At 46.5% G+C, this 27,740-nt stretch overlaps 2 protein-coding genes across 3 annotated transcripts in view; one reads left to right on the forward strand and one right to left on the reverse strand.

The window, feature by feature from the left end:
* Positions 1–27,704, reverse strand: LRRC63 (leucine rich repeat containing 63). The gene is made up of 10 exons (XM_077304209.1): positions 27,584–27,704; positions 22,478–22,581; positions 19,833–20,414; positions 17,883–18,011; positions 14,498–14,652; positions 11,738–11,836; positions 9,858–9,994; positions 4,268–4,351; positions 1,894–2,133; positions 1–737 (listed from the first exon to the last, which is right to left on the reverse strand). Exons 2-10 carry the CDS (start codon positions 22,560–22,562, stop codon positions 593–595), a joined length of 1,656 nt encoding a protein of 551 aa, XP_077160324.1. The 5' UTR covers positions 22,563–22,581; positions 27,584–27,704; the 3' UTR covers positions 1–592.
* Positions 1–27,740, forward strand: part of FOXO1 (forkhead box O1) — a 456,870-nt gene that overhangs the window by 278,980 nt on the left and 150,150 nt on the right. The window lies entirely within an intron of this gene.

Consider the following 27,740-nt stretch of genomic DNA (forward strand, 5'->3'; position numbering starts at 1 on the left):
TTTTATTGTATGCTGTAAGGCAGAAGATGTGTTAACAAACAGAATTACACATTTTGGCACACGTGCAAGACCACTTAATACAGGCTTGCTAATATACTCCTACGACCCCCTCAAAAATCAAGCGAACACAAACATGATTGCTTCCACCGGCTGGTCATTCTAATTAACTGTCAGAGTGGATTCATTTCCAAGGCTGAATGATAAACGCTCTGCGTCTGTGATTTCCCTCTGTTAGTTGCATTGGTGAGTCTTACCCCGTAAAGGCGAATCTACAAGGAGAGAGAAAACTTCGGAAGCAAAGCAAGGGGTATCTCAGACCGGGTTTTAGGCTTACAAAACAAAGACGCTTGGTGAATTGAAATGCAAACATCAGCCGACACATCTTCCTGGCAGCCTTTCTGAGGAGCAAGATGTATAATGTAGAGATTCCAGATGATTTTGCAGGCAAAGTGGTACTCCTGGAATCCTCAGACTGGGAGTTCAGATGTGTGTGTGAATGGCAGTGGCCGACTCCTTATCCAAGTAGTACTCAGCTTAGGGGCTGCAAGGGGGAACCCATGGGAGGCCTGCCTGATATCACATCTGGGATCGTTCAAGTCACAAAGTTCATGTAGCAGGCTGGGGAGCAGGCAGAAAACAGGTAAGGAAGGCGAAGTCCATAGATGTTCTTATAAGCACGAAGGAAGGCGAGGCCTTGGCCGTACAAAGGTCCCGGGCAGCAGTCACAAGTACCGCAGCTAAAACAAGGAGAGAAAGTAAAATGTGACATGTTCCTTGCCCCAGACCTGAAGTGACGGCCGAGTCCCGTTCGAAAGGAAGAGCAGCTTATGGTGTTTTATTTTCTAGCTTGGTGTAGTGGTTAGGAGCAGTGGTTTCTAATCTGGCGAGCTGGGTTTGATTCCCTGCTCCTCCATGTGCAGCTAGCTGGGTAACCTTGGACTCGTCACAGCACTGATAGTGCTGTTCTCACAGAAAAGTCCTGTCAGAGCTCTTTCAGCCCCACCAACCTCACAGGGTGTCTGCTGTGGGGAGAGGAAAGGGAAGGTAACTGTAAGCCGCTTGGAGACTCCTTCAGATAGATAAAAACGGCATAGAAGAACCCACTCTTCTTCTGTAATATCAGGGCTCTCTCAGCCTCACCTCTCTCAAAGGGTGTCTATTGTGGGGAGAGGAAAGGGAAGGTGACCGTAAGCCGCTTTGAGACTCCTTAGGGTGGTAACAAATGGAGTACAAAGAAACAATTTTTCATCTTCTACATATGGTTGAAGCAAACAATCTGCTCACAGAAGGGAACCTTCTTGCTGTTGAGACTCCACATAAATTACCTCAGGAAACCTAACAACCATCTAGAATCATTCAATATTCTCCCTGTGCTGTTGATGAGGCAGCTGAAGCAGAGCAACTGGTTTGCCTAAGGCAGGGGTAGTCAAACTGCGGCCCTCCAGATGTCCATGGACTACAATTCCCATGAGCCCCTGCCAGCTGGCAGGGGCTCATGGGAATTGTAGTCCATGGACATCTGGAGGGCCGCAGTTTGACTACCCCTGGCCTAAGGATTCACCTAGCTCAGGGCTTAACAAATTTCAGGCACCAGGGCACAAATAAATTTAATTGTGACGCCTGCTATAGTTGCTGGTTCATTCGGCACTTCTAACCAAACCAGCATTTTTGACCAGTTCTGACCTTCTTAAGAGTTAACCATGCAGTGTTTTGTGTTGCTGGGGCAGGGAAACACTTTTCCTGTTAGTGTTTGTGCAGTCCAGAAATTGTCTGGGATGCCCTATATTGATCACACCACTGAAGGAAGATTCAAGTGGGTACTGGAAGAGGTTGTCTTATACCTACAATTCTCCTTGATGCTTAGACGGAGGTAGAGACCTCTTTCTTGCTTACCTGTCTAATAGCTTTTGAATGTCCTCTGGGATCTCGGGGTATCTTTCCCGCAGGTCGTTTTGAACAAAACAAAAGGCAGCCATGTCAGTGAGCCGCTGTGGCTGAAGTTGTTTTACTTCCTTCCAGAAAAAGGGATGCAAGAAGTTGTTCTCGACCCGCAGGCGTTTCAGCGGAAGCTTCAAAATCCCACAAGGCAAAACGTACAGCAGATTGCCTTCTGCAATGAGGCAATTGAGGCTCCTGAAAATGCACAGGCCAACATACGTTTCACAAGTCGTGTGCACACAGATGGCAGTTGGAGATTTCCTACGATGACAATTGAGTTCCCCTGGGAAAAAATGGCTAGCTTGGAGGGAAGATTCTGGGGCAGGGGTGGCCAATCTGGGGCTTTCCCAGAGGTCCATGGCCTACTGGCTAGCAGGGGCTCCTGGGAATTGTAGTCTGTGGAAAGCCACAGTTTGGCCACCCCTGCTGAGGTATTTTCCAGTGGTAAGCTGCCATTAGCCCTTTGGGGAATTGTGGGGTAAAAACTAAATACATAAATAAAGGTCCCAGTCATTATTTCTCCTGTGATGAGGGCAGCTATTTCTGACTGGGTGTTCCGTGCAGACTCAAAGGTGGTACTTTTCTGCCTGGGCTCTGCAGAGACCCTTTTGTGCTTCAGTGAGATGAAGGGAAACCAGGACTGACTCTTTCTTTTAGTGCAATCCTAAACAGAGTTTCACCCTTCTGAGGGCATTGAAGTCAATGGGTCTGGGAGGCTGTAACTCTGCTTCGGGTCTGCACTGTTAATCTGCTAGCAAGGACTATCTTTAAGAATGCCCTAAAAAGCACAAGCCGTAGAGAAGCCCTGCTCTGGGGACTAAATCAGTCCGAAATGTTGCAACTGCGGTTGTGGGTCCCCTTTGTTTTTCTGAGTATAAGGAACTTTTCAAGAAAGGGAAGCTGTCTTCTAGGTTTAATCCCTGGCATCATCAGCTCAAAGGAGGCCCAAGAAAACACTGCCAGAGAACATGGGGAACGGCAGTCTGGAACCATATCTTAATATCCTTGCTTTATCCCCTAAAATTGATTTCTACAGCCAGAGCATGAAAACAGGGCATAAAAGCAGCAGAACAAAGCATGATTTAAGATGGCTGTTCTTTTTACCCTGTTTGGCTAGCCAAGCAGTGCTGCCAAATGTGCACATTCCAGATGCTCAAGGCATCTCAAAAAATTCATGATGGAGTCAATACATGGCTAACAGGATAACCACAGAACAGAACCAGCAAACCGAAACGTTAATCGCCACAGCACTGAAAAAGCTGTTCTGACTGAGCAGTAACATCAGGGCTCTCTCAGCATCACCTCCCTCACAGGGTGTCTGTTGTGGGGAGAGGAAAGGGAAGGTGACTGTAAGCCGCTTTGAGCCTCCTTCAGGTAGAGAAGAGCGACATACAAGAACCAACTCTTCTTCTTCAGTAATATCAGGGCTCTCTCAGCCTCACCCACCTCACAGGGTGTCTGTTGTGGGGAGAGGAAGGGAAGGTGAATGTAAGCCACTTTGAGACTCATTCAGGTAGAGAAGAGCGACATACAAGAACCAACTCTTCTTCTTCAGTAATATCAGGGCTCTCTCAGCCTCACCCACCTCACAGGGTGTCTGTTGTGGGGAGAGGAAGGGAAGGTGAACGTAAGCCACTTTGAGACTCCTTCAGGTAGAGAAGAGCGACATACAAGAACCAACTCTTCTTCTTCAGTAATATCAGGGCTCTCTCAGCCTCACCTCCCTCACAGGGTGTCTGTTGTGGGGAGAGGAAAGGGGCATATAAGAACCAACTCTTCTTCTTCCTCCTCCTTCACAGCCAACCAGGCACCAGGTAAAGAGAGTGCACAGAAAATACCTTGTGGCCAATTATGCTGGCCTGAAACCACCTGTAGGCAACATCTTATGGCTCCCCAGGTAGAAATTTATAAAAAGAAGAGCTGATTTTTATACCCCAATTTTCTCTCCCCGAAGGAGTCTCAAAGCGGCTTACAACCACCTTTCCTTTCTCTCCCCCCAACAGACACCCTGTGAGGGAGGTGAGGCTGAGAAATCTCTCACTGCACAGTGAGAACAGCACTATCACGACTGTGATAAGCCCAAGGTCACCCAGCTGGCCGCATGTGGAGGAGTGGGAAAAGCTATGGGGAGAAGAGACAGCTATGGTGTTTTCTAATTGGACTAGCTACATTTTAAATCTAGATTTTAAATTTAAGATCTGTATATTCTATTTTCATTGTAAGCCGCCCTGAGCCCTTTTATGGAATGGTGATGGTAAAAATCAAATAATAAATAAATATCTGGTAGGGAACAGGAACCCATCAGTAAAATATTTAAAGTCTGATATACCTGGCATGTTTGATATCGTTTGGGATGGACTCAAGTTCATTATAGGAGACATCGAGGAGTTCAAGATTCGGTAGCATAAACAACCTACAGAAGCAAGCATATGTAAGTTAGCACATTGTGGCTCAATGGTAGAACATTTGCTTCATATACAGAAGGTCCCTGGTTCAATCCCTGACATATCTCGCTCAAAGAACCAGGTGTTATACAAGGAATGGTTAGCACTTGCTTTGGTTTCATACCAGTAGTTAGGGAGCTGCCTAATTAAAACTAACTCTTGACCCAATCAGAGCAGAGGTGGCAGGGTCTGAGTTGTTGCAATATGCAAGATAGTGTGCATAACTGAGCAGAATATAAAGAGTATCCTGCAGGGGGCATAAGAAGAGATGTGTATTTTAGCATAGTTAGATCAGGGACTTCCTGGTATTTTTCGAATTATCTCCTTCAGTGTCCTGATTGGGTCCATGGCAGACTTCCAGCTCTTTTGAGCACACTTCCTTCCAGCTTGCCAAACAGGCAGAATGACTGAATGAACCGCAGAAGAGCTAATGAGGTCTCCCTCCTCTCTTTTTCTATACAAAGATGCTTCTCTCCATAATGAAGCTATATTACTCTTCTAAACAGCCTGGTGCTTTGCCCTCTCTGCATATTCAAACTCTGCCAACATGAGACTCCTGATATGGCCATTTCAGTATCTGGTCATTCTTTGTGTAAGAGAACAGTTTTCCTGCTGTTCCTCCAAGGAGATCTAAGGTATACAGTTTTCCTCTCCATGCTTTATTTTCCTGAACCTGCTGTGAGGCAGGTTTGGCAAAGAAAGAGATTGATCGGCCCAACGTCATCCACAAAGTTTCTATGAAATACCAGAAATTTGAATGCACGTGTCTCAGGCCCTAGTGCAGGGGTAGCCAAACTGTGGCTCTCTAGATGTCCATGGACTACAATTCCCATGAGCTCCTGCCAACATCTGGAGAGCCACAGTTTGGCCACCCCTGCAGTTTAGTGACATTCTAACCACTACACCAGTGGTCCCCAACCTTTTTATCATCAGGGACCGGTCAACAATTTTACTGAGGCCCGGGGGGGGAGGGGTAGTCTTTTGCCGAGGGACATCGCCACCGCCGCCTGAGCCCCTGCTCCACTTGCTTTCCCGCCAGCGCCCCTGACTTCCTGCTGTCCGCTGCGGGGTGCTGCCAGCAGCAGCTGCACAGTGCCATGCCAAGGGGGAGCCCCAGCCATGGTGGCTACTGGAGAGCACCAAAGGGGAGCCAGCGGTAGAGTGGCATGGCAGCCCCCGAGGCAGCAGCCAGGGAGGAGGACGAGGAGGAACCGCGGCCCAATACCAACTGGTCAACGGACCGGTCCCGGTCCCGGTCCCCAGACCGGGGGTTGGGGACCACTGCACAACACCACACCGCATCCCAAAGTCTGAAAGCACAGTCATAGCTGTGCTCATTCTGCGGTTACACACACATGGAATCCTGAACAGAATCTGGTGCCTGAGGTAAAATTGAATAACCAGAAAAGCCTCCGCTTTCCTTTTAACCACTTCTAGCCCTCTGGGCACAGATGAGTTATACATGTTGAAACTAAGGGCCGTTCCACATTCCGCATTCATCCAAAAGAGCACAATGGTTACAAATTGAAATCGCTACAGTTTTGCCATTATGCACAACATCGTTGACAATATGCAACACTCCTGAAACCGATCCGCAAAAAGCGCTTCGTTGTAGTGCTTTCAGGGAAATCCCAAAAAGTGGATTCACCCTCCGGAAAGCGCTACACCCCTGCAACCAATCTGCAACACTAGCGGAAAAGTTCTGTGCGTTACGCACCCGTGAGGGGGGGGGATTTTTTTTTTCACTCGGGGGAGTGTGGCAACGATGAAACGGCTGCTCAAACACCACCTGCTAGTTGGATGGGTCTCTCCATTGCAACGAATCAACGCAGATTCGTTGCAACGTGTTTTTTTTTTTTTAAACCTTCCTTAAAGGGAAAGGGGCTGTTTGGGAGCATGATAACGGCCGCCCATTGGCTGCTTGACGGCCAGGGGCGGGGCACAGCTTAGCAATAGCGCTTCCTGGCTAGCGATTTTTGCTGAGACAGGAAACCTGTGGGAAATTATATAAACGCAACTGGATTTCACTACAAAGGCAGGTATGCATAATGACGAATTCCACTATTTAAAATGGCGATTTTTCGTTCCGCAAACAATTTGCAAAATGGATCCCGGTGCGGAATGGCTCTCAATTAAAGCAGAAAGACACTTTCACGGAATTAACGGTTTGGGGTGTATTGAGAAGCAGTCAGGGTTTCTTTGTCGGAAAGATGGAGAAGAATTTTAAAACTAGAGCAACAGCCCTGAGAAGATCTATATTCCCTGGGATAGTTTGTCACAGTGGAAAAGCTACTTGTCCATTTATTACTGATCTCCTCAGTAGCACTCAGTAAGCTTAGAAGGAACTGCAGAGTTCTTCATGGCACAGTTTGAAAACCATGGATCCAGAGATCTGACAGTGAACAAAGCCAAACAACTTGCCGCATTTTGGGGCCTTTTTCTTGAATGCTAATACTGGAGATAAGTGAATTCACTTCAAAATAGAGGGAGAAAATACAATTCATTACATTATAATGCATAGAAAGCTCAGGGGTGATTTGACTTCAAAACAGAGGGGGAAAGTGAAATGTATTACATTGTCATGCAGAGAATGCATAGGGATTGTCCTTCCTAATTTCTGCACTGACACCAAACAGATGGCAATAATCAGCCACCAAATTAATTCCACAGATCCTGTTTTTCCCTCTTACTCTTTACCCAACCATGACCGTTTCTGCACTGGAGGCTTTGCACTGGGCTGCAGGCTGGAGTTTCCTGCTTCCACATGGGGAAACATTTGGCCCGGTGCACCCCAACCGCCCCAGATTCACCCCGGATTTGTGCTCCCACATGGCAGTCAAGGCAGTGAAGTTCCCAATGCAGAAACGGTAATATGTAACTGAGAAACATGGGTAATATGTAACTGAGAAACATGGGATAAAAAAGGTAAAATTGGTTTGGAAAGTTGGAGTCTTGACCATTTTGGTAGGTTCTGTGATTGGTCCCAGGATGTTTATTCCAATTTTGTGTTCAAGACACAGCCTGGCAACGGGAGGGAGATGGGGGAGGCAGGGACTTAGCAATAAGGATCAAGCGATCCGCGTTCCCAGTGTACTGACACCACTTTCAGCACAAGCCAGAAGTGGTGTCATCATGCCAGGGATGGTGCTCTAGCATGTACCCAAAACTCTATGGTTTAATAATAGAGTTTTGGGCTAATTCTAGAGTGTCACCCAATGTGTTGACATCACTTGCCAATCATGCTGGAAATGGCATCATTACACTGGGGATGTCAATCTCCCATCCCCCATTTTGCCTCCATTTTCCTCCTGCTGCCTAGCTGTGCAGCTGTGGGAAGAGGCAGCACAGGCGGGAGGTGTCCCTCCACCAATCAGCAATTAGCAAACCTACTTGGGAATGCTTAGATATGGGATAAAACTCTACTATAAATAAACTGCCATTTTCACAACTTTCGTTAACAAAGGCAAGAGGTCAGTAGAAGAGTCTTCTTTCTCATAAAAATGCTACAATCCAAAGCTAAACTTCTAGCTTTATCACAACCGCTACCACAAGTTCATATAATCTCAATAAATATAGAGGAGGGGGAGGCTCCTGCCGAGGTATTTTCACTGATAAATCTTCCAAACAGATTGCAACATTAGAGTCCCCATTTTCAAGAAGGTTGAAGAACTGCAGACTTTTAAGCATTCTGTAATGTCGCAAGGAACAGAAGGGGATAGCAGGTGGTAGCCATCTGGTAAACATCTCTTTTTCTGCATAAATATTTCCTATTTTCACCCTCCCATCCCTGGTTGCATTGTCGTGGTCCTACCGTTTGGGAACTCCGGGGGTTGGGAGTGACACACATTTATGCGGAAAACCATATGGTGTCACAGTCAAGGCAAAAAAGATGATCAAAAGAAAACAGGGCAAAACAAAAGGAGGAAGAATGTGGAAAGGAATGAAGAACAGCAGCTAAATATCTGCTCCGGCATCCCCTGATAACTTTCCTGTATCATCTCCAGAGATGTCCTGTACCTAAAGGACTCCTCGTAATTACATCCTTGCTAGCCAAGCCTAGTTATTTTCTCAACTATGCTGTCCACAGTTATTAATTTGATTTTAAAAGGGTGGCAGGTTCTTCCTACTCAAGAGGTTTGGAGAACTGAACATTCATGAAGCTGCCTTATACTGAATCAGGCATCAGGGTCAGTGTTGTCTATTCCGGAGGCAGCCAAATTGTAGCTTTCCAGATGTCCATGGACTACACTTCCCATGAGCCCCTGTCAACACATGCTGGTAGGGGCACATGGGAATTGTAGTCCATGGACATCTGGAGAACCACAGTTTGGTCACCCCTGGTCTTCTTGGACTGGCAGCAGCTTTCCTGAGTCTCTTCCACTGAGCCACAATTCTCATTCCTTTCTTTAAAATGATACTTGGACCTTCTCACCAAGGTCCTTTGCCTCATCCCTGGTAATGGGGCCTCTTAGTCTTCAGCAAGACTCTCAGTTTCCCTTAGTTTTGGTTTCCTGTCACCTGAATCATAGTTGTTCTCCCAAAGACCCATTATGCACAGGGGGAATAACGTACATTCGGGGTGGAATGGCGGTGACTAAAATCACCGATAACGCACGGTGCCGGCTGCAGCCGGCCGCAGATTCGGTGCATGCCGCCGAAAAAGCCGTGTTCGCAAAACGCGGAAGAAAACGCCGGTGACCGGGGCGCAACCAGAGGTGGCGCTGGGATCGCCGCGTGCATAATCGGTTACTCTGGGTTTTGCCGACGTCGTGCCCCGCCCCGTGCATAACCGGTGTGCATCACGTCTTCCCCCTCCGCGTTTTCCATGTGACCCAAAATCGCCGTTTCGGCAGCCGTGCATAATGGGCCAAAAGCCTGCCCTCCCTCAGCAGGTGATAATTGGTTTAGTGGTTAGAACATTGGGGTCAACTTATAACCTTCATTTTTCCATGGAAGCTGGTTTGATGACCTTGGCTTGCTCATATTGTCCCAGCCTAACCCATCTCAAAGGGATGCTTTGAGAGTACAATCGAGGAATGGACAGTGATGTACATTAATGCAGCCTTGGGTTATATCAACAGGGGCATCACATCAAAATGGCAAGATGTCATAGTCCCACTGTATACCACATTGGTCAGACCCCACCTGGAGCACTGTGTACTACTATTCTCATCCTTCACCCTTTTTGATACAGCCTGCCTGCTTACCTTAGCAGCACATATATGCTGAAATAACGTTTTTTACAAATTACGAAGAATCAAGTTACATTTAAAACAAATTAATTGGCACCCAGGGAGTTTTTTTCCAAATAAAAATCCTCATGCCATCTTTCTGGCAACAGGTTAGTAATTTAAAAATTCAAGTCTGTTTTGTTGTTTTTTTTGCGGGGGGGGGGGTTTGTTTGAGAACCCCCATGTGTGTACATTTGCTTTTTCTCTTTCACATACAATGTACTAATTAAAACTGCAATTGTACCAAGGTGGGAGTTCAGTCAGCAGATTGAAGGACATGATCAAGGTCCTAAGGTCTGTTAGCTTCTTGATATCTTCCGGGATGGATTTGATTGGGTTGTTTCGGAGCTTTAAGATTTGCAGGTGTTTAAGATCACACACCTATGGGAGGAAAAAGATAGGGAAAATGTTGTAAGAATAGCTTATGAAGCCTGTTACTACTACAGGTACTTCTTTTTCTTATTGAACTTTGGACATTTGTTCATCTGACGAAGAGAGATTTGACTTTAGGATGCTTTCGGCTGATCCTGCATTGAGCAGGGGGTTGGACTAGATGGCCTGTATGGCCCCTTCCAACTCTATGATTCTATGATTCTATGACTTGCTGAAGCTTATGCTGAACTAAATTCTGCTGTCTCTCTAAACTGCCGCTTGGACCCATGTTTTATTTGAAAGTAAGAATTATAGGGAAAGAATGAGATCTGGGAGGCCTGAATACAATTTCCCACTCTGCCATAAAGTGTGCTGGGCTATTCTCCCAGTCCTATTTACCTCACAGGGGTGTTTTGAAGACAAAATGAAGGACAGAAGAACCATGTACTCTTCCCTGACTATCACTGAAGGAAGGCACAATAAAAACAGGACAGAAATTTCTTATCCATCATCTTCAGCTGTGGTTGAACCTGTGCCTCTGCTGTGCTGGAGGGAGGGGAAGAAGGGAAACTTGATAGCTTGGTGGTGATTGTAAGCCGTGACTTCTTCGGATAGCTTGGTGGCCACCATTTCAAGTTTACATTATTCACTGAGTGAAAGGACTCTGCCCAGAGCAAATGAGACTAGGGTTGATTATGCACACCATTTTTCAACAAAGTCAGTTTATTGACCATTTTAAATACTGTATTTGCCGGCGTATAAGACGACTGGGCGTATAAGATGACCCCCCAACATTTCCACTCAAAATATAGAGTTTGTTACATTACATTACAGTACCTGTCATTGTCACCATTGTACGGCCGCAGTGCAACCGCAGTGCCTCCGGCCCACCTCTGCATCTCCCTGTGACCGGCACTAGTGTGCAAGTGCGCATGTGCGAGCTCTGCGTATACAAGGGGTAGGCCGGAGCACCGCTGCTTCCCGCAGATCAGAACAGGCCGCTCACGCCGAAAAGGCTGGCACCCCTGTCTCGCTGCTGATGCTCGCCACAGCCACGCTGATGACCCGCTGCAGCCACGCTGGATACCGCGTGATACTGGATGGTATGTAGAATGAGGTGGGGGGGGCATGGGGAGGCCACTATGGGCAGCTATGTCTATCCCAACTGAAGTGCACCCGGCGTATAAGACGACCCCCCACTTGGAGGCATGTTTTTCAGGGGGGGAAAGTAATACGCCGGCAAATACTATAATCCCTTTTTAAAACTATCCAATTTAAGCATGTGAGCTGGTACTGCGTCGCTGGGTTGTTGGGGTTTTTTTTGCCTCCCATAGTAAATGATTATGCATTGGAAACATTTAAGACAGTCAATCCTGCAAAGTGTTCAAGGGAGCCACTTCATCAAACTGCAAGCTTCTTTCAGAACTGTGTTGATGGCCCCGGGCCTGGTCTGGGCCTTTTAGGATCGTTTGCCCAGTGTGCAGTACTCAAATTGAATGACCACTAGAATGGAAAACCTTTTATGATTGTATTCAACTGCAGATGAACAAAATGACACAGGGGGGTTGGTCCCGAAAAAGCCTGTGTACAGGACAGAGGATCACATGTCTGCTGCCTTACCACTCTGCGCCACAAGAGGCTCACTTAAAACAGCATAAACTGTGCTAAAATCGTAAAAGTTGGAGCATAAACAGCACAAAATGTTTCGCATCTGAAAAACAAATAGAAGTGAAACATCAGGCACATACTCACCTCCGTAGGGAAGAGGTGCAGGTTATTAAATGACAGATTAAGATACAACAAAAAATCGGCCAATGCGGAAAGGTTTGGAACTTTAGGAATAAAATATGCCTAAATAAACAGAAATACATTCAATTAATAGTTGCAACAGATCAATTGTTATAAGAAGCAGAGGTGATGGGGTGAGGAGGCGGCGGGATGAAAATCCGTGCAGCAAATATTTTTACCAAATCTGCTCCTTTCCTTATTTTTGTATGCCTCCTCCCTCTAGTGGTCAATTTGATATTACATTTATTTTTATTTTGAGGCTTACATTGATGTAAACTGCTCTGAGCCTGCTTGCAGAGATGGGTGGTCTATACCAGTGGTCCCCAACCTGCGGGCCGCGGCCCGGCGCCGGGCCGCGAAGGCCATGGCGCCGGGCCGCAGCTCCCTCTCCCCGCCCCCCCCTGCAGTAAAAAACTTCTCAGGCCGCAAGCTTGAGGCCCGGGAAGCTTCTTACCGCGGGAGGGCGGGGAGAGGGAATCAGGGCCGGGCTGCACCCGTGCAGGCCGCGCCCGCGCGGCCCGATCCACGGGCGCGGCCCGCGGGTGCGGCCCGATCCGCAGGCACGGCCCGATACGCGGGCGCGGCTCGCGGGCGTGGCCGGGCGCGGCTCGATCCGTGTGCGCGGCCTGCGGGCGCGGCCAGAAGCGTGGGCGTGGCCAGCGCGGGCGCGGTCCCCGCGGGCACGGCCCGATGCCCTGCCGGTCCCCAGCCTAATAAAGGTTGGGGACCACTGGTCTATACATTAAATAACAATATAAAAAATATACCAACCTGTCTTTGAAAACTCAGAATGGTTTGCAGGGAGATTAGCCAGAAATAACATGATGTAATAGCAAATTGACCACAAGAGGTGGCAAAACACATGTGGAATAGACCCTTCCCCCAACAACAGGAACACACAAGTGAGGAAAATGAGAAAGTAGAAAAGCCTTATATGGGGATAATTGCTGGATATTTATTTCCCATGATAAAAATATAGGGGTCATGATGGATGCAGATATTTCCCTTGTTCTTTCCCTCCTACTATTCCTTTCTGATCCTGGGAAACTTGATTCCCAAAGCTATGGGATCTATGGGATTAATAGTCGCATGTATCACGGGATGCACTTGGGTGTGGAAAGGGGATGTAATTTTCCTACCTTTTTGACAGTGCACCTCTGCTAACAAAAGAGATAGAAATTGCAAGGGTGACTTTGCTCCCTTGCTCCTTCTCAGTGCAACCCCTAGTATACATGACAATTAGGGCCAAATTAGACATGATTGTTTACATATGTATCCAAGGGGGACTGGCAGTCCCTAGTGAAGCTGCAAGTCCCTAGTGGCAACTCTGTGTAAAAGTACTGTAGAGGCTAATTTGGATAAGGATCAAGACATGGTACAAAATAGCTCCTGGCTTTCTCCCAGACATTTCCTGGAGTCAAAACAACCCAGGGGATGTTAGTTGATCCATCAAGTGGCTGCATGTGTACTGAATGCTTACAAATGAAGCCCTCCAATAGGGCATATAACACTTTTCCTGGGGCCATTTTGGGCAAGGAAAAAGGTGCAGGTGAGGAGGCAGGAGAACCTCTTCCTCCCATAATGCCACTGCCTGATCCAGAGCTGGGTTATACTTCCTGTGGGAAACTTGCCTATGGCTGTGATCCCCATAGCAACCATGTAACAACTGTTTGTTGAGGAGGCAAGCAGAGGGGAACTATGCTCAAAAGAGCAGGAAGTCTCCAAATGAGCCAGTCAGGATGTGGGAGGAGATTATTTGAAAAATATCAGGAAGTTCCTGATCTAACTGTACTAAATACACATCTTCTCTAATGCCCCCTGTAGGATATTCTTCATATGCTCTTGAATAAGTTCCATTGACCACAGTCTGACTTATTTCTGAGTAGGGATTCATAGAAGGAACAATGGATCAGTTGCCTCTCTGCCCTGTCCCGTGCACCCCACCACTGCCTGTGGTTCTGTTTGTGTCCCTCCAGCTCTGGTGCCACAGGTGATGTCCTAGGTCAGCCTTTCTCGACTTCTTTACCATTTAGAACCCCCATTTAGAATCTGAAACATTGTTCAGGCTTCAAGAAACCCCAGAAGTGGCAGAATATGGTTGGGAAGTATAGCTGTGTACATGTCCACTTGGGTCCTCTCCCCTTCCCACCCCCTCCAGGCCCATCATTGGCCATTTGAGGAGGGGGGGGTCAATATGACCCCAAACAGTCATATCACTGATAAATGTTTAACAAATTATATATATACTAGGGGCCAAGCCCGTTGCATTCAGGAATACAATGGGTGTTAGATTAAGGGGATGGAGTGGAAGAACTCTGAGGACAGCTTCCTCCTCCCCCCAGGACCTGGAAAGGCTGCAGGCAGGGGCAGCTCTCACACAGCAGGGATCTGCAGACTCTGAGCTTCAGAGAGAAGTGGAAGGAGGAGAGGGTGGTCAGGGGTGGGGGACGGAAGACGATTGGCTGGCTGCTGGACAGACAGGCAAGCCGGTTCGAGGAGGAGGCACTCGGGGGCGGGACAACCGCCCTGAGTGGGTGTTAAACCACGAGACATGCTCCTCCTCCAAGACCTTACCAGAAATATTAAGTGGAACAGATGCATACTCTCACCCATTCAGGAAACCTTTCAAGGGCTGTCAAAAAAACCCAGGGTTTCATGAAACCCTGGTTGGGAAAGCCTGGCCTAGGCTGCCCCTGAACAGATACACATTTTTAGGGGAGGTACCTTAAGACTGAGCCCAGTTCTTCGGTGCATCAGGCAACAGAGAACGGCCATTTCAGCCCTTGCCATCAAGTCTTTTTCCACGCCCCGTGGGCCTACTCGAGATCGACACCCAACACCAGACACAAGCGAGGGATATTGACTGTCAGGTTCTTGGTCTGTAATCAACATGACACCGGAAGTTAAGCCAAAAGGTCGGCAGCACGACTAAAAACAAAGAACGGCAATGAAAGCATACAAGACTATGGGTTAGATCCTGTGGACCCGTTTCCTCTTGTGCAGGAATGATCTCTGGATGCTCAGAAGAAGAGGCGACACCGCAGGAGCACCACTTGCTGCTCCCCTCAGCTAGCGGAACAGATTTCTCAGCTACTCAACATTAGGGATGCACATCCCCAGGTGTGACCTGGGAGTCCCCGCCCCATTTTACAGCTCACCTCCAGGCTACAGAGAAGAGTCCCCCTGGAGGAAATGGCTCCAAAGCATTATTGTCCACTGAGGTCCTTCCCGGCCCCAAGCCCCACCCACTCCCAGCTCCACCTCCAAAGTCTCCAAATATTTCCAGCCCAGACTTGACACCCCCATTCAACATCCGTCTTGTGATGTCCTGCAGCTAGAGTTGCCAACTGGTTGGGAAAAACCTGGAGACTTTGGAGGTGAAGGCGGGAGTGAGCAGGATGGGACCTCAGTGTATATTAAGGTGACCAGATTGTCCCACTTTTGGGGGGACATCTGGGGGCACCTGGCAAATTGTACTTATGTTGAAATTAAAAAAATATATATTACAATACTATTTTTGCATTCTATGTGTTCTATGAAAATTTTTGTTGCTCCATATAGACCAAATTTTTAATCAAGAACCCCCCCCCCCCCGGTCAATGGTGTCCCGCTTTACCAATGCTAAAATCCGGTCACCTTAGTGAATATACCTCTTTCGTCCGGAGATAAGCTATAATTCCAGGGGACCTCCAGGTCTCCCCAGGGGACTGGCATCTCCACCTGCAGTTCACTAGAACCAGCTTTTTATATACTGCCAGAATTAGATGTCGAGCTTAACTTGGACGTTACCCGTCAGGGTGGGCTAATGTGCCGACTTTGGAGGCGCTTGTTCCAAACGGGTTCACGACCTCACAAGCTTGTTAATTAACTCCTGGCTGAAAGCGGAATCGATAGATTCTGGACAGCTGCCCACAATGTGTCCTTTGGCCCAAATTAAAGGAATGACTGCTCTTTGGAACGTGCGTTCAGTCCACGTGCTGGGATACCCGAGATGGGCGGTCTAGACATTAAATAACAATTTGAAAAAAATATACTATGCTGTATTTGAAAAATCAGGATGCTTGAGAATTAATGGGAAGCAAAAGCAACAGAGAACTGGAGATCTCGCCATTTGCTTGCATTCAAAGATCCGTGCTTGCCCCAGGCCTTGCATTTTATACATCTTGCCTAAAATCACAAAACTTATGAGTTGTAAATCTTCTATATTTCTGCTATGGTTGTCTACATTATGGATTTCAGCTTCTTTTCCTTCAGTTTTTTTTTTAATCTACATAGCTGCTATGGTATCAGCTTGTAGGTATCTGAGAGTCACATGTACATTGTGTGTGTCCTGCATAGTGCAGGGGGTTGGACTAGATGACCTAGGAGGTCCCTTCCAATTTTATGATTCGATAAGGCTGTGTAGGGTAGCGATCCCCAACCTGTGGGCTTCGGACCACATGTGGTCCGTCGAATAATTGGAGGTGGGCCGCGAAGGACGCCTCCCCCCCCGGCCCCTTACTTCATCCTCCCCCCCCCGGCCGTTTACAACACACTTTGAGTGTCATTGTCTCCCATCACTCCCAGATGGGACTATCTCATTGCAGAGAAACAAGCTAAGGGTTCCCATTGATTTGTCATTGTCATGAGTTAAAATTTCCATGAAAATAAAATGTTCCTTATGTTCATTGTTGTGGCGTGTCTGTATCTTATTTTGAAGGGATGTTTAAACATTACCATAGCGATCAGAGAGCATTAGGGCAGTGGTTGAGAGTAGAGGAGTAAACTACCCCCTCCACTGGGCCTCAGTAAAATTGTCAAGCGTTGAGTGGTCTCCAGTGATAAAAAGGTTGGGGACCACTGGTGTAGGGCATTTTTCAGCTGGGACCTTGAGATCCCCTGGAATGACAGCTCATTTCCAGGCTGCAGAGATCAGATGGCTACTTAGAAGGTGGACTGTATGTCATTATACCCCATTGAAATCCCTCCGTTCCCCTTCCCAAATCTCACCCTCTGCAGGTTCCACCTCCAAAGTCTCCAGATTTTTCCCAACCCAGAGCTGGCAACCTTACCCCACCCCCACCCAGCACGCTTCGTGTTCATCCCTGTTTCATCCCCAAAAAGCTCATCAAGCAGTCAGGTGTATTCCTGTTTCCCAAGATATTGCAGAGTTCCCCAGAGGAAATGATCTGTGTAATTTGGAGATGGCTTGTAACTTTGGAAGATCGCCAGGCACTGCCAGGAAGTTGGCAATCCCAGCAAGACCTTTTCCGAGAGTTAGAAATGGCTGCCAGGACAAAAAGAAACCTAGGAAGGAATCCTTGCGCAGGCTGTGCACAGTCCTTGCACTGGATGCAGGTGTAGTAGCTCTCGGCTAGGGATGCTAGCCTCCAAGACCATTTACGCACTGGAGGTTTCATGCCGGGCTACAGACTGGAGTTTTAGTCGTGGCAGGTTGCCCCACCTCTCTCTGCACCCACATGGGGGAGCATTTGGCCTGGTGCACCTCATTCACCCCCTATTTGTGCTCCTGCACGGGAGCTGGGGCAGTGAAGTTCCCAGTGCATAAATGGTCCAGGTGGGACCTGGGGATCCCTTGGAATTATAGATTTCCAGACTACAGAGGTCATTTTCCCCTGGAGAAAATTCTGCTTTGCAGGGTACACACTGTGGCATTGGATGTAGTCCTCTCTTGCTTGAATATCTGAATCCCTTTGCTGACAACAGCCTCCCCCCCAGCCATTTTCTGCCAGCAGAGCTCTGAGAAGAGATTCTGAGAGGGGGGAATTGTAGGAGCCAATGGGGGGGAGTGCAGCAGATTCAGCTCTTCCCTCCTATTCCATTTCCATTGTGTGTGAATTCAACAAGGCCACTGTAGACCAGACAGATGAGCAGAAAGCCACTCTGTCCTCCTGACTCCTCCCTGGGTTACGATAATTTTTAAAAAATATATATTAAAAAAAAATTAAATTCTGCTCCCGCCACTGAAGTCACCCTTTTGGTGTAACCCTGGGGTTACTAGTAACCCTAGTTGAGAATGACTGCTTTATAAAAATGGGTATTTTGTTAGATCCATGATAACAACCAATCGTCTTTTTCTCAAAATGGGAGGTATAAAAGGTTTTTTTACCTTCGTAAGTCACTTTCTTCTTTCTTCTTTTTTTCAGTTCGGCTTCGGAGAGTGCAATTTTTTCTTCTGAGACTTCTTCTGAGATTTCACCTGCCTTGGAAGATGCGGAAGAATGCTCCAGAAACTTTTCTAAAAGAAATATCACGAGCTACATTAGAATGGATCCTTTTCTAATTTAGGCTTTTTAAATTAGCTATTTGGAATCTGGGGTACACAACAGGGAATGTAGTTTAATAATCTGCTGTGGATTGAACTGATTTATAGTTACCACGCAAGAAAAGCAATTTAGTGTTGGAAGAGTAAATGACACAGCAAAGTTGCACAACTTGATTAAAGAGTAGAAAAAAGTTTATTCAGGAACTAACATAATTGATAGTGCAAAGGCGAGACATATTTCTAACTACAAGTCAAGCTGAGAGAGAGAGAGAGAGAGAGAGAGAGAGAGAGACTGAATTGCAGCATCCTAGAAAAAGCAGGACATTGTCCCTAAGACTAGTAATCTGGAGACAGACAAGGACTGTCAGGAGAGAAGGTCCTGACAAAACTATCCTATCTAATAGTCTTCTTGATGCCCCCTGCAGGGTCATCTTCTCTCCTTTGTACCCTAGATATTGCCTATTCTAAACAGTTACCCATTTCGAAGGCCCTCTTGTTTAGGATTTCACTGTAAATATCAAACCTAAATAAAAATTTAACATGTCAAACTTTAGCGATTTCTTATTCACAATCCATACATTATGATGCTATCAAGCCGTGAAAACACTGATTCATAATTAAACAGAACCTTTTCTATCTAAGGAGAGTACACTTGCATTGTTTCTTAAATAAATGTGTAACATTCCCCCCCACATGCACATCTTCACAAGCTGCACAAGATCTATCACTTCATTATTAATGAGCTAACTCTGGATCAAACGGCATTTAAGTGCTAATTATAAAACACAAACTGTATTTTATTTCAAAACACTGCTCTCTCCCTGTCTCCCAGGATAGCATGGTTTAACCTTGGTTTACAATCCCCAGTTTCTGGGAGTTCTTCAAGGAAGGGTGAGCTAAAGATACAATAAATAACTAAAATTTAAAAATTACAAAAATAACATTTTTAAAAATCCTCTCATTTGTCAAGTCACCAACTGTGCACTTCAAAACAAAATAGAGTTATAATAAAACCAGAGTCCAGTAGCACCTTTAAGACCAACAAAGATGTATTCAAGCCATGAGCTTTCGAGTGCACTCAAAAGCTCATGCCTTGAATAAATCTTTGTTGGTCTTAAAGGTCCTACTAGACTCTGATTTTATTGTGCTACTTCAGACCAACATGGCTACCCATTTGAATCTATCCATAATATAGATACAGACCTCTTCCACACGGACGACTCACCTAGCCGTTATGCTGTGCTGCCCCCTGTTCTTTTGCTGTGGAATAGCTCTCCCAATACTTTTCCATGACCACAAGGGGAGCCTTTGCCCCACTCTCCCCTCTGTTTGCCCCCAGATTTGTGTATCGGGAAGTGATATTGGCATGCTGGAGTCATGACATTCTTGATTTGGCGCAAAGCTCTATGGTTTGAAGCCAATTCTATGATAGAGTTTTGCCCAAAAGCCAGAGTGTTGTCTCCCGATGTTTCCGAAGTGCTGATATCACTTCCAGGTTACATCAGCATGTCCCAAAGCTCCCAGAAGGTGCCTCCCATTCTCCACTGGAACTGGCAACCCTAGATAAAATGGCAAATGGGAGAAGGGAGGAGGAGAAAAACCAGTTTGTGCCAAACTCTGGTTTGTTCTGACCTCTGAATGCAACTCAGTTCGGCCTGAGATTCCAAATACTCAGCAGCCTGGACACGTCTTTGAGGATGGTGTTAGCTGAAGTGAAACCATTAAAAGAAGCAGAAGATGCGTCAGAATAAATACAAGACCCAAAGCAACCTATACAGCTGTCATGCACTATACCTAGTAGCATCTGTCTCTCAGGTCTTTTTGCCATAGCGAATGGAAAATCCGGTGCCGGGAACATTATAGTATTGATTTCCACTTGGTCGCTCTTCAGTAGCTCATACATCAGCTGGTTGCTGCGCACTTCATAGTTAAAACGAGAAATAGTTGGCTTTTTATGGACAGAGGACTTCCGCCTTGAAGTGCAAGAAACCACTGCATTACAGCCTTTGAGGATAAAATCTGAAGGCAAATTCAACCGGCGAAGCTTCAGTGTGGGCAGTTTTAATCGCAAAGGGATGCGGCGTTTCTGCAACGGAAAGCTAGGAGGCCCACTTGGCTGCAGAGGAATGATGAAGTCTCTCTTAATACCATCTAGAGGCAGGCAGCTTTGCTTCAAGCCGTCTGCTTTTGCGTCTTGGCTCCTGGAACCAAAGTCCGCCGTGCCTGATGTACCAGAACTGGGGTCGGGCAAAGAAAAAAGAATCTGATGGCTCTTCATGGGTACAGAACGTTCTGCACCAGCATCTCCACTGTCTTTGGGAATTTCTTTAGCTTCTGTGTCTTCACTATGATCCTCTGGAGGTAAGGCGGAAGTAACTGAGGTACATGGAGAAAAAACAAGCAAACAAGTGAGTTCAGGCAACCAAGGAATGATAACGCTTCATCCACTGTCCCCCAACCGCACACAATACAATTAACTCGATCTTTTACGAAGAAGGTATCGACTTGTGCCTTACAAACGTTCATATATAACAAACTAATCACAAAAGATGCTCCTTTGCCGTTCCAACTCCTGTAGAAATTAAGGTGGAGGAGAGAAATGCATTAAAATGTATATCAATTTAAGCATTGAGGAATGAAGTAAAGGAAAAGTTGGAAAGTATCTTGGACAGATAATGTGGGAAATATGTGCTTGAAAAGAGATGTGTTGGTTTTGGAAAGGTGGTAACAAGAAAGTAGAAGAAGAGGGTGAGATATAGATGAGGCGGTGGAGGACCAGGCAAGCATGCCAACTTTTAGGAGAAAGCAGGATGGCAGAAAGGTAAGCCAGACAAATCATTGCCCTGCATTTACCTCCTAGCGGTGCTATCTGTAGGTAATATAGAATAGTTAAGTTCATGGTGGAAAGAATAACAACAGCAATAACAAATTGCTCAGACCGATTAGAGAATATCACAGGAGAGTTGCAGTTACGCTGCATTGGATTCCTGGATAGAAGTACGGCTTACCACTAGCCAGATACCTGTGGGAGCCCCAACCAGACAGAATGATGGAGAATGCTTAAAGGCCCCTCAATAATAACCAATTGGACATCAGCTGTGAGACATTTGTGAGCCATTTGGCAGACAAAATCTCGGGACTCCGCCATGACCTCCCTCCAACTTTAGATACAGAAAGTGCACTAGAGGCCCCTTGGCAGACTTTGGAGAATACACTGATTAACTTCAGACAAGTCATGCTGACTAAAGTGGACAAGATGATAAAGGCAGCGAAGCCAACCACCTGCCCTTTAGACCCATGTCCGTTATGGATGCTAATAACAACTGATATAAGAATAGTGCCCCCACCCCTCCAGGAAATAATCAACCTCTCCCTCTCAACAGGAGAATTCCCAGAAGGGCTAAAAGAGGCAGTAGTTCGTCCGCTGCTCAAATAAACATCTCTGGGCCCGTGACAGCCTATCAACTATTGTCCTGTCTCACACAGTTTCTGGGGAAGATGCTTGAAAGGGCTGTCACAGACTGTCAGCATTCTTGGAAGAAGCTTTGCTCTTAGACCCATCCCAGTCAGGTTTCCATTCTGGCAATGGGGTAGAGATCACTTCCCATTGGCCGCTGAGCCTCCCTCCCATGGAAACCACTGCCAGTTTGTCCAACCCACAGGGCCGTCAGTAGGCTATTTAATGTTCTCACCATTGTTCTACTGTTCTATTATACTGTTTGGTGAGAGCCAGTTTGGTGTAGTGGCTAGGAGTGCGGACTTCTAATCTGGCATGCCAGGTTTGATTCTGCACTCCTCCACATGCAACCAGCTGGGTGACCTTGGGCTCGCCACGGCACTGATAAAATTGTTCTGACCGGGCAGTGATATCAGGGCTCCCTCAGCCTCACCCACCCCACAGGGTGTCTGTTGTGGGGAGAGGAGTGGGAAGGCGAATGTAAGCCGCTTTGAGCCTCCTTTGGGTAGAGAAAAGCGGCATATAAGAACCAACTCTTCTTCAGTAATATCAGGGCTCTCTCAGCTTCATCTCCCTCACAGGGTGTCTGTTGTGGGGAGAGGAATGGGAAGGCGACTGTAAGCCGCTTTTGAGCCTCCTTCAGGTAGGGAAAAGTGGCATATAAGCACCAACTCTTCTTCTTCTTCTTCTTCTTCTTCTTCTTCTTCTTCTTCTTCTTCTTCTTCTTCTTCTTCTTCTTCTTCTTCTTCTGTTCTAATCATTTTTACTGCACTGTGATTGTTTATACCTATTATCTGTATTGTTCCCTGTTTTATGTAAACCACCCTGAGCCTCAGGGGAGAATGGTATATAAATACAATTAATTAAATAAATAATTAGATGGAAAAATTTGAAGCTTGGCCCACTCCAGTTTGACATCTTAAGTTTTGGAGGGCCAGTAAAAAATGAATCATGCAAGAAACCGTGAACAAAGCCATATCACCTTTACGATCTTTTCTCTTCCGTATAGGCGGTAAAGTTTCCAGTTTGGGAGGAAGAGGCCTGCGGAGCAGCTTGGGTTCACACATGATCAGCTACTTTTTAATCCTGTTGTAAAAACAAAAATAAATATTTAGGGTTTTTTTTTTTTAATACTGTTTAGGACAGAATTCAATAACATTCTGAAAACCACCGGTTCTATTCCAAAATAAAGGATCTGTAGGGAAGGAATATTAGTGGGGGGGGGGTTGTTTTTTAATGGGATGCCAAAGTATGTAATAGCTGAGTTTTCCAGACTGGTCCTAGACTAGGGGTGGCCAAACTGTAGCTCTTCAGTTGTCCATGAAACTGCAGTCCATGGACATCTGGGTCTATTCTGCACACAATACATAATGCACTTTCAATGCACTTTAGAAGCAGATTTTCCTGTTCTGCAAAGGAAAATCCATCTGCCAAAGCACATTGAAAGTGCATTATTCTGTGTGTGCAGAATGGGCCCTGGAGAACTACAGTTTGGCCACCCCTGCTCTATACTATTTTTTTCTCAAATCCTGCCCTAGACTACTCTTTTCTCAACCCCTGGCCTCAACCCAGGCCAGGGCCTTTTCAGTCCTGGCTCCGACCTGGTGGAATGAGCTCCCAGAAAAGCTGAGGGCCTGGATGGAGTTGTCTCAGTTCCTCAGGGCCTGCAAAATGGAGCTCTTCCACCAGGTCTTTGGTTGATGCCAGGGTAAGGGCTTCTCCTCCAGCTGCCGTTGTACCATCAGACAAACCCCCACCCTGTGGTGATTGACTGAAGATCGGGGAGAATTGAGGACTATGCTGCTGTCTTGTGTTTAAATTTTTTAAGGGGTTGATTTGGGGGGGGGTTACTATCTATATGTAAGCCGCCACGAGTCCCATCTCGGAAAGTGGCAGGATAGAAATCTAAATAAATGGTGTCTTCAAGCCTGAGGGGATGTAGAATACCTCCTTTCACAAGCCTAGGGACGGGGATGGAGCCTAGTTTTATTCCAGGGATGGGCTAGCCCTTGAACATTCTGGAAAGTTCCTGCTGGCTGCTGCCCTGAAAGACAATGGCAGTCAACTGCAAGCTGAGTTCTGGACCATGGAAACCATTATCACCATCACCTGGATCTGAGGGAGGGTTGCCAATTTTGGATTGCGATATTCCCAGGGTTCTGGGGCTAAACTAGAAGAGTTGGTTCTTATGTGCCGCTTTTCTCTACCTGAAGGAGTCTTTCCTCTCCCCACAACAGACACCCTGTGAGGTGGGTGAGGCTGAGAGAGCCCTAATATTCCTGGTCCGTCAGAACATCTTTATCAGTGCTGTGGCCAGCCCAAGGTCACCCAGCTGGCTGCATGTGGGGGAGGAGCGGGGAATCAAACCCGGTTTGCCAGATTAGAAGTCTGCACTCCTAACCACTACACCAAGCTGGCTCTCAACTAGGTTGCCATACCAGCACAACACCCCACAGGCTACTGGTTGGGGATAAGGGTTTAGGATTGCCAGATACAGGTTGGGAAACTGGAGATTTGGATATGGACCAAGAACACCTAACTGAAATATGGTTACGGCCCTACAAATTGGACATCTGTACCATATTTGAATAATAAAATTATATGAACATTTAATGTGCGCAACTTATACAGTTATAAAATTAAAAACATACATAAAGCCCCTAGGCCAGTGGTTCTCAACCTTTTCTTTGCCGTGACCCCAACTTCGGTGCCGAAGCCCAGCAGGGATCCAGCCGGAGGAGCTGCCAGTTTAGCACTGCAGAGGCGCGTCCGCCGCCCCCCCAGATGTGACCATGGCCAACCCCTTGTAGGAGGTGACTGGAGGGAGGTGAGAGCCCTGCCCAGGGGAGGGGGCTGCTGCCATGTCCACGCCATGCTCACTATCCCGCTCCGGGCCGGGCTTGAACTCCCTTGACTCGCCGCTTCTCTCCTTTCTCACTTCTTTTAACCACGGGGGGGGGGGGGGTTCGCGGCAGCCCAGCTGCAGAGCACGAAGGGTTTGCCAGATGGAGTCGGGCAGGATGGGGCGACTCTGGACCCGCGGGGGGAGGGGGTCACTTTCCTGCCAGCTCTGAAATAGCTGAGCGAAGTGTTTCAGTGCATTCCTTGGCAGGCGCTGGCACAACCTTCCCGGCAGGCTGGGCAGCTGCAGAAGGAGCCAGTGGGGCGCTGGAAACGCGTGTGCATGCATGCACACAACAATCGAGGCAGCGTGGAGGCAGCCATTGCAATGGCTCCGCTGCCGCCACCACACACCGCTGCCACCACCACACGCCACCGCCACAGCGGCAGGCAACCTGGCAACCCCGGGGAACTGGCCAGGCGACCCCAAATGGGGTCCCGAACACTAGCTTGAGAATCACTGCCCTAGGCGATTCATAGAAAAACATAATATGCACTATATAATAGTAAAGTTTAGATCTATCATGTTTCGACTCAAATTGGGTCTTCTTCAGAGGTCCAATTATGGACACACACAATGATTCCATAGAAAGTACATAAAGCCAATATAATCAATGAAGTTTTAAAACCTGTAAACTATAAGAAAATGAAATAATTGTTAGATATATGACTAAGTATTATCTAATTTTTGGTGGGAAAAGATTAGCTTTAAGGCAGAAGTCTATCTACTTGGTATTTTAAACCTTAGATAAGCAGTATGAGATTTTATTCAGATACCTGTCAACGGCTGCAAGAATTTTATGGGCAAGGAGCTGGAAGTCTTTTGATTCATCTTCACTGCATGAATGGCAGTGAAAGATGCTGGAGTTAGCCAAAATAGCAAAATTATCTACGTAGATGATAAGGGGTTTTCTGACTTTAAACTTAAATGGAAAACATGGGTAAGATATGTGGAGAAGAAATGTAAATATGAGAAAATGACTTCAGGGTTTGTAATTAATGAAAGGATGCTTCTCTTTTTGGTTTATTTGTCCTTATAAGAATGAATGGTTTATGAGCCTATATTTTTATTTGAAATAGTTGTTTAATGTATTATTTGATACTAGATGTGAGTTCATATAGTAAGTGGGAAGTGGTCTTTTTTGTGTTTGTGCATTTATGTATTTGCACTATGTATCTTATTTGATGAGGTTAGTATGAGGCACGTGAATGCCTCAATAAACTAAAAGAAACAAAAGAATCACAGACGTATTGAAGCATGGACATTTGTGAATCAGAGCCAATGAAATCTCATGCTTCAATAAACCTGTTAGTGCTTTTCAAAAATCATAATAATGGGGCTGTCTTGTTTTTTATGGTAAGAAAATCAATGGAGATGGAGCCAATGGAAATATGACCAGTTGTCAGATAATGGTCTCCTGTAAATAATACAAAAAAATTAATGAGAAGGTGGAGTGAATTATATCTAGATTAAAGAATGTGAGAGAAGGGGAGGGGAGGAGGATGAATGACCCTCTCTCCAGCTGCTTGAAAATTCCAGTGAGGACCCATGAAGCCAGTGCATATGTGACAGCAGGCAAGGTGACGATGGGAAAATTTATTATTATGGCAGGATGAAGCAGTAGTGCTACCAGGAGGTTGGATGTGGCCTCTTGAACTGGTTGGAACTAGAGGAGGGGGAAGGGAATGAGTGGGTATTTATCTGTGCAGCTATAAACGGACATCTTTCCATGTACAATCAAAGAACAAAGGAAGAAAAGCAATGTTTAAATGTACATCCAGAAAACCTCCACACTTTTAAGCCTTGTGTTCCAAGAGTAAAGACCCAATATGCTTTCACTTCATTTCAGGGCAGATTGAGAGATGTTCAGATGATGCTGAAATCTTCCTATTGTCATAAAAATGAAGGTCGCTGATGGTTTATTGAGTCATACTGGACCTTTGGTTCTGAAACTCTGATATTTCTAATACGGCTCAAGATTGCATACCCTTAGCGGCTTAAGATATGAAACTTGTTTATATTTACTTTCAAACCAATTATATAGCCCCAGATATTGCACATGTAATATACTGACAGATGGAAAAATTTTGTTGCTATTGCAACCCTTACAATAGTGCATTTTCTTAACGTTTTGACAGGCCTTGTCATGTTGGCAAGGGAAAAATCGTTCAGTAATCCTTTCCCATCCAAAGCACTGACTGTTTTCTCTATGTGGCAGATTCCATACGGGTGGAAAAGGCCAGGGCAGTGTCAGTATGGACCCGGGGCTAATCCCTGTGTCCCTCCTGGCGCGGATTGGGCCCTAGGAGCCCAGAGGGAATGTGGATTCTTCTACGTTCCATTTTGGCAACAGAGCTTTGGGGGCCAACAGAGCTTTGGCTCATGGTAGGCCCATTCTCCCTGTCCTATAGAGCAGCAGTCCCCAATCTGCTGCTGGCAGCGCCCCCCAGTGGGCGTTGGGAAGTCAGGGGCGCCAGCGGGAAAGCAAGCAGAGCAGGGGCTCAGGCGGCGACGTCCCTCAGCAAAAGGCAAAAAGCGTGCTTCAATCCAGCTGTAGAAATAGTGAGGCACATTGAACCCACAAGCGAGCAAAATGAGTAAGAAACAGATATCTTCGTAACAGAGAATGTTAGGGCAGTGGTTGAGAGGAGAGGAGTAGACTACTCCCACCCCCGGTAGGGATGAAAACTATTGACTGCCAAAAGGGAATTAACATCTGTAGGTTTCCTGAAAGTGTCTGTCTGAATGCTGTTACCTTGTTTTCTAATAATCATATCTCGAAAGTTAGTGCTGTTCTTATTATACTTCAGTTCAAATTTAATGTTCTTTTGAACTGTTAATATATTTTTTGAACTGAAGTTATGCTTCTTGTATATCTTGATCTACCCCACAAGGCTATTGTATAGATGGCGCCCCCCGGCGTGACCCCCGTGAAAGGGTTGTTTGACCCCCAAAGGGGTCCCAAGCCCCAGGTTGAGAACCACTGGTATAATACCATAAAATCCACCCTCCGAAGCATTCATCTTCTCCTGGGGAACTGATCTCTGTAGTCCAGAGAGGAGTTGTAATTCCAGAGGATTTCCAGATCCCACTAGGAGGCTGGCATCCCTAAGCCCAAGCAGGTGCAACAACTCCCAGCTGCCTTCAAGAGGTGAGGACAAAGGTAATACGAGCCACTTCCCTTACCTTTCTGGAGACACAGCCTTCTGCAAACTTGGCAAGGTGAAAGCAGTCATGTGACATCCTTGGAAACAGGTGTGAACAACATAATGGGAGCTCCCTTGCGATTGGCCAGAAGGAATGGCTATTCCATTCCGTAAACAATGACTTGGAAAGGAACTGC

The sequence above is a fragment of the Paroedura picta genome, chromosome 1 (assembly GCF_049243985.1).
Source record: "Paroedura picta isolate Pp20150507F chromosome 1, Ppicta_v3.0, whole genome shotgun sequence".
NCBI lineage: Eukaryota > Metazoa > Chordata > Lepidosauria > Squamata > Gekkonidae > Paroedura > Paroedura picta.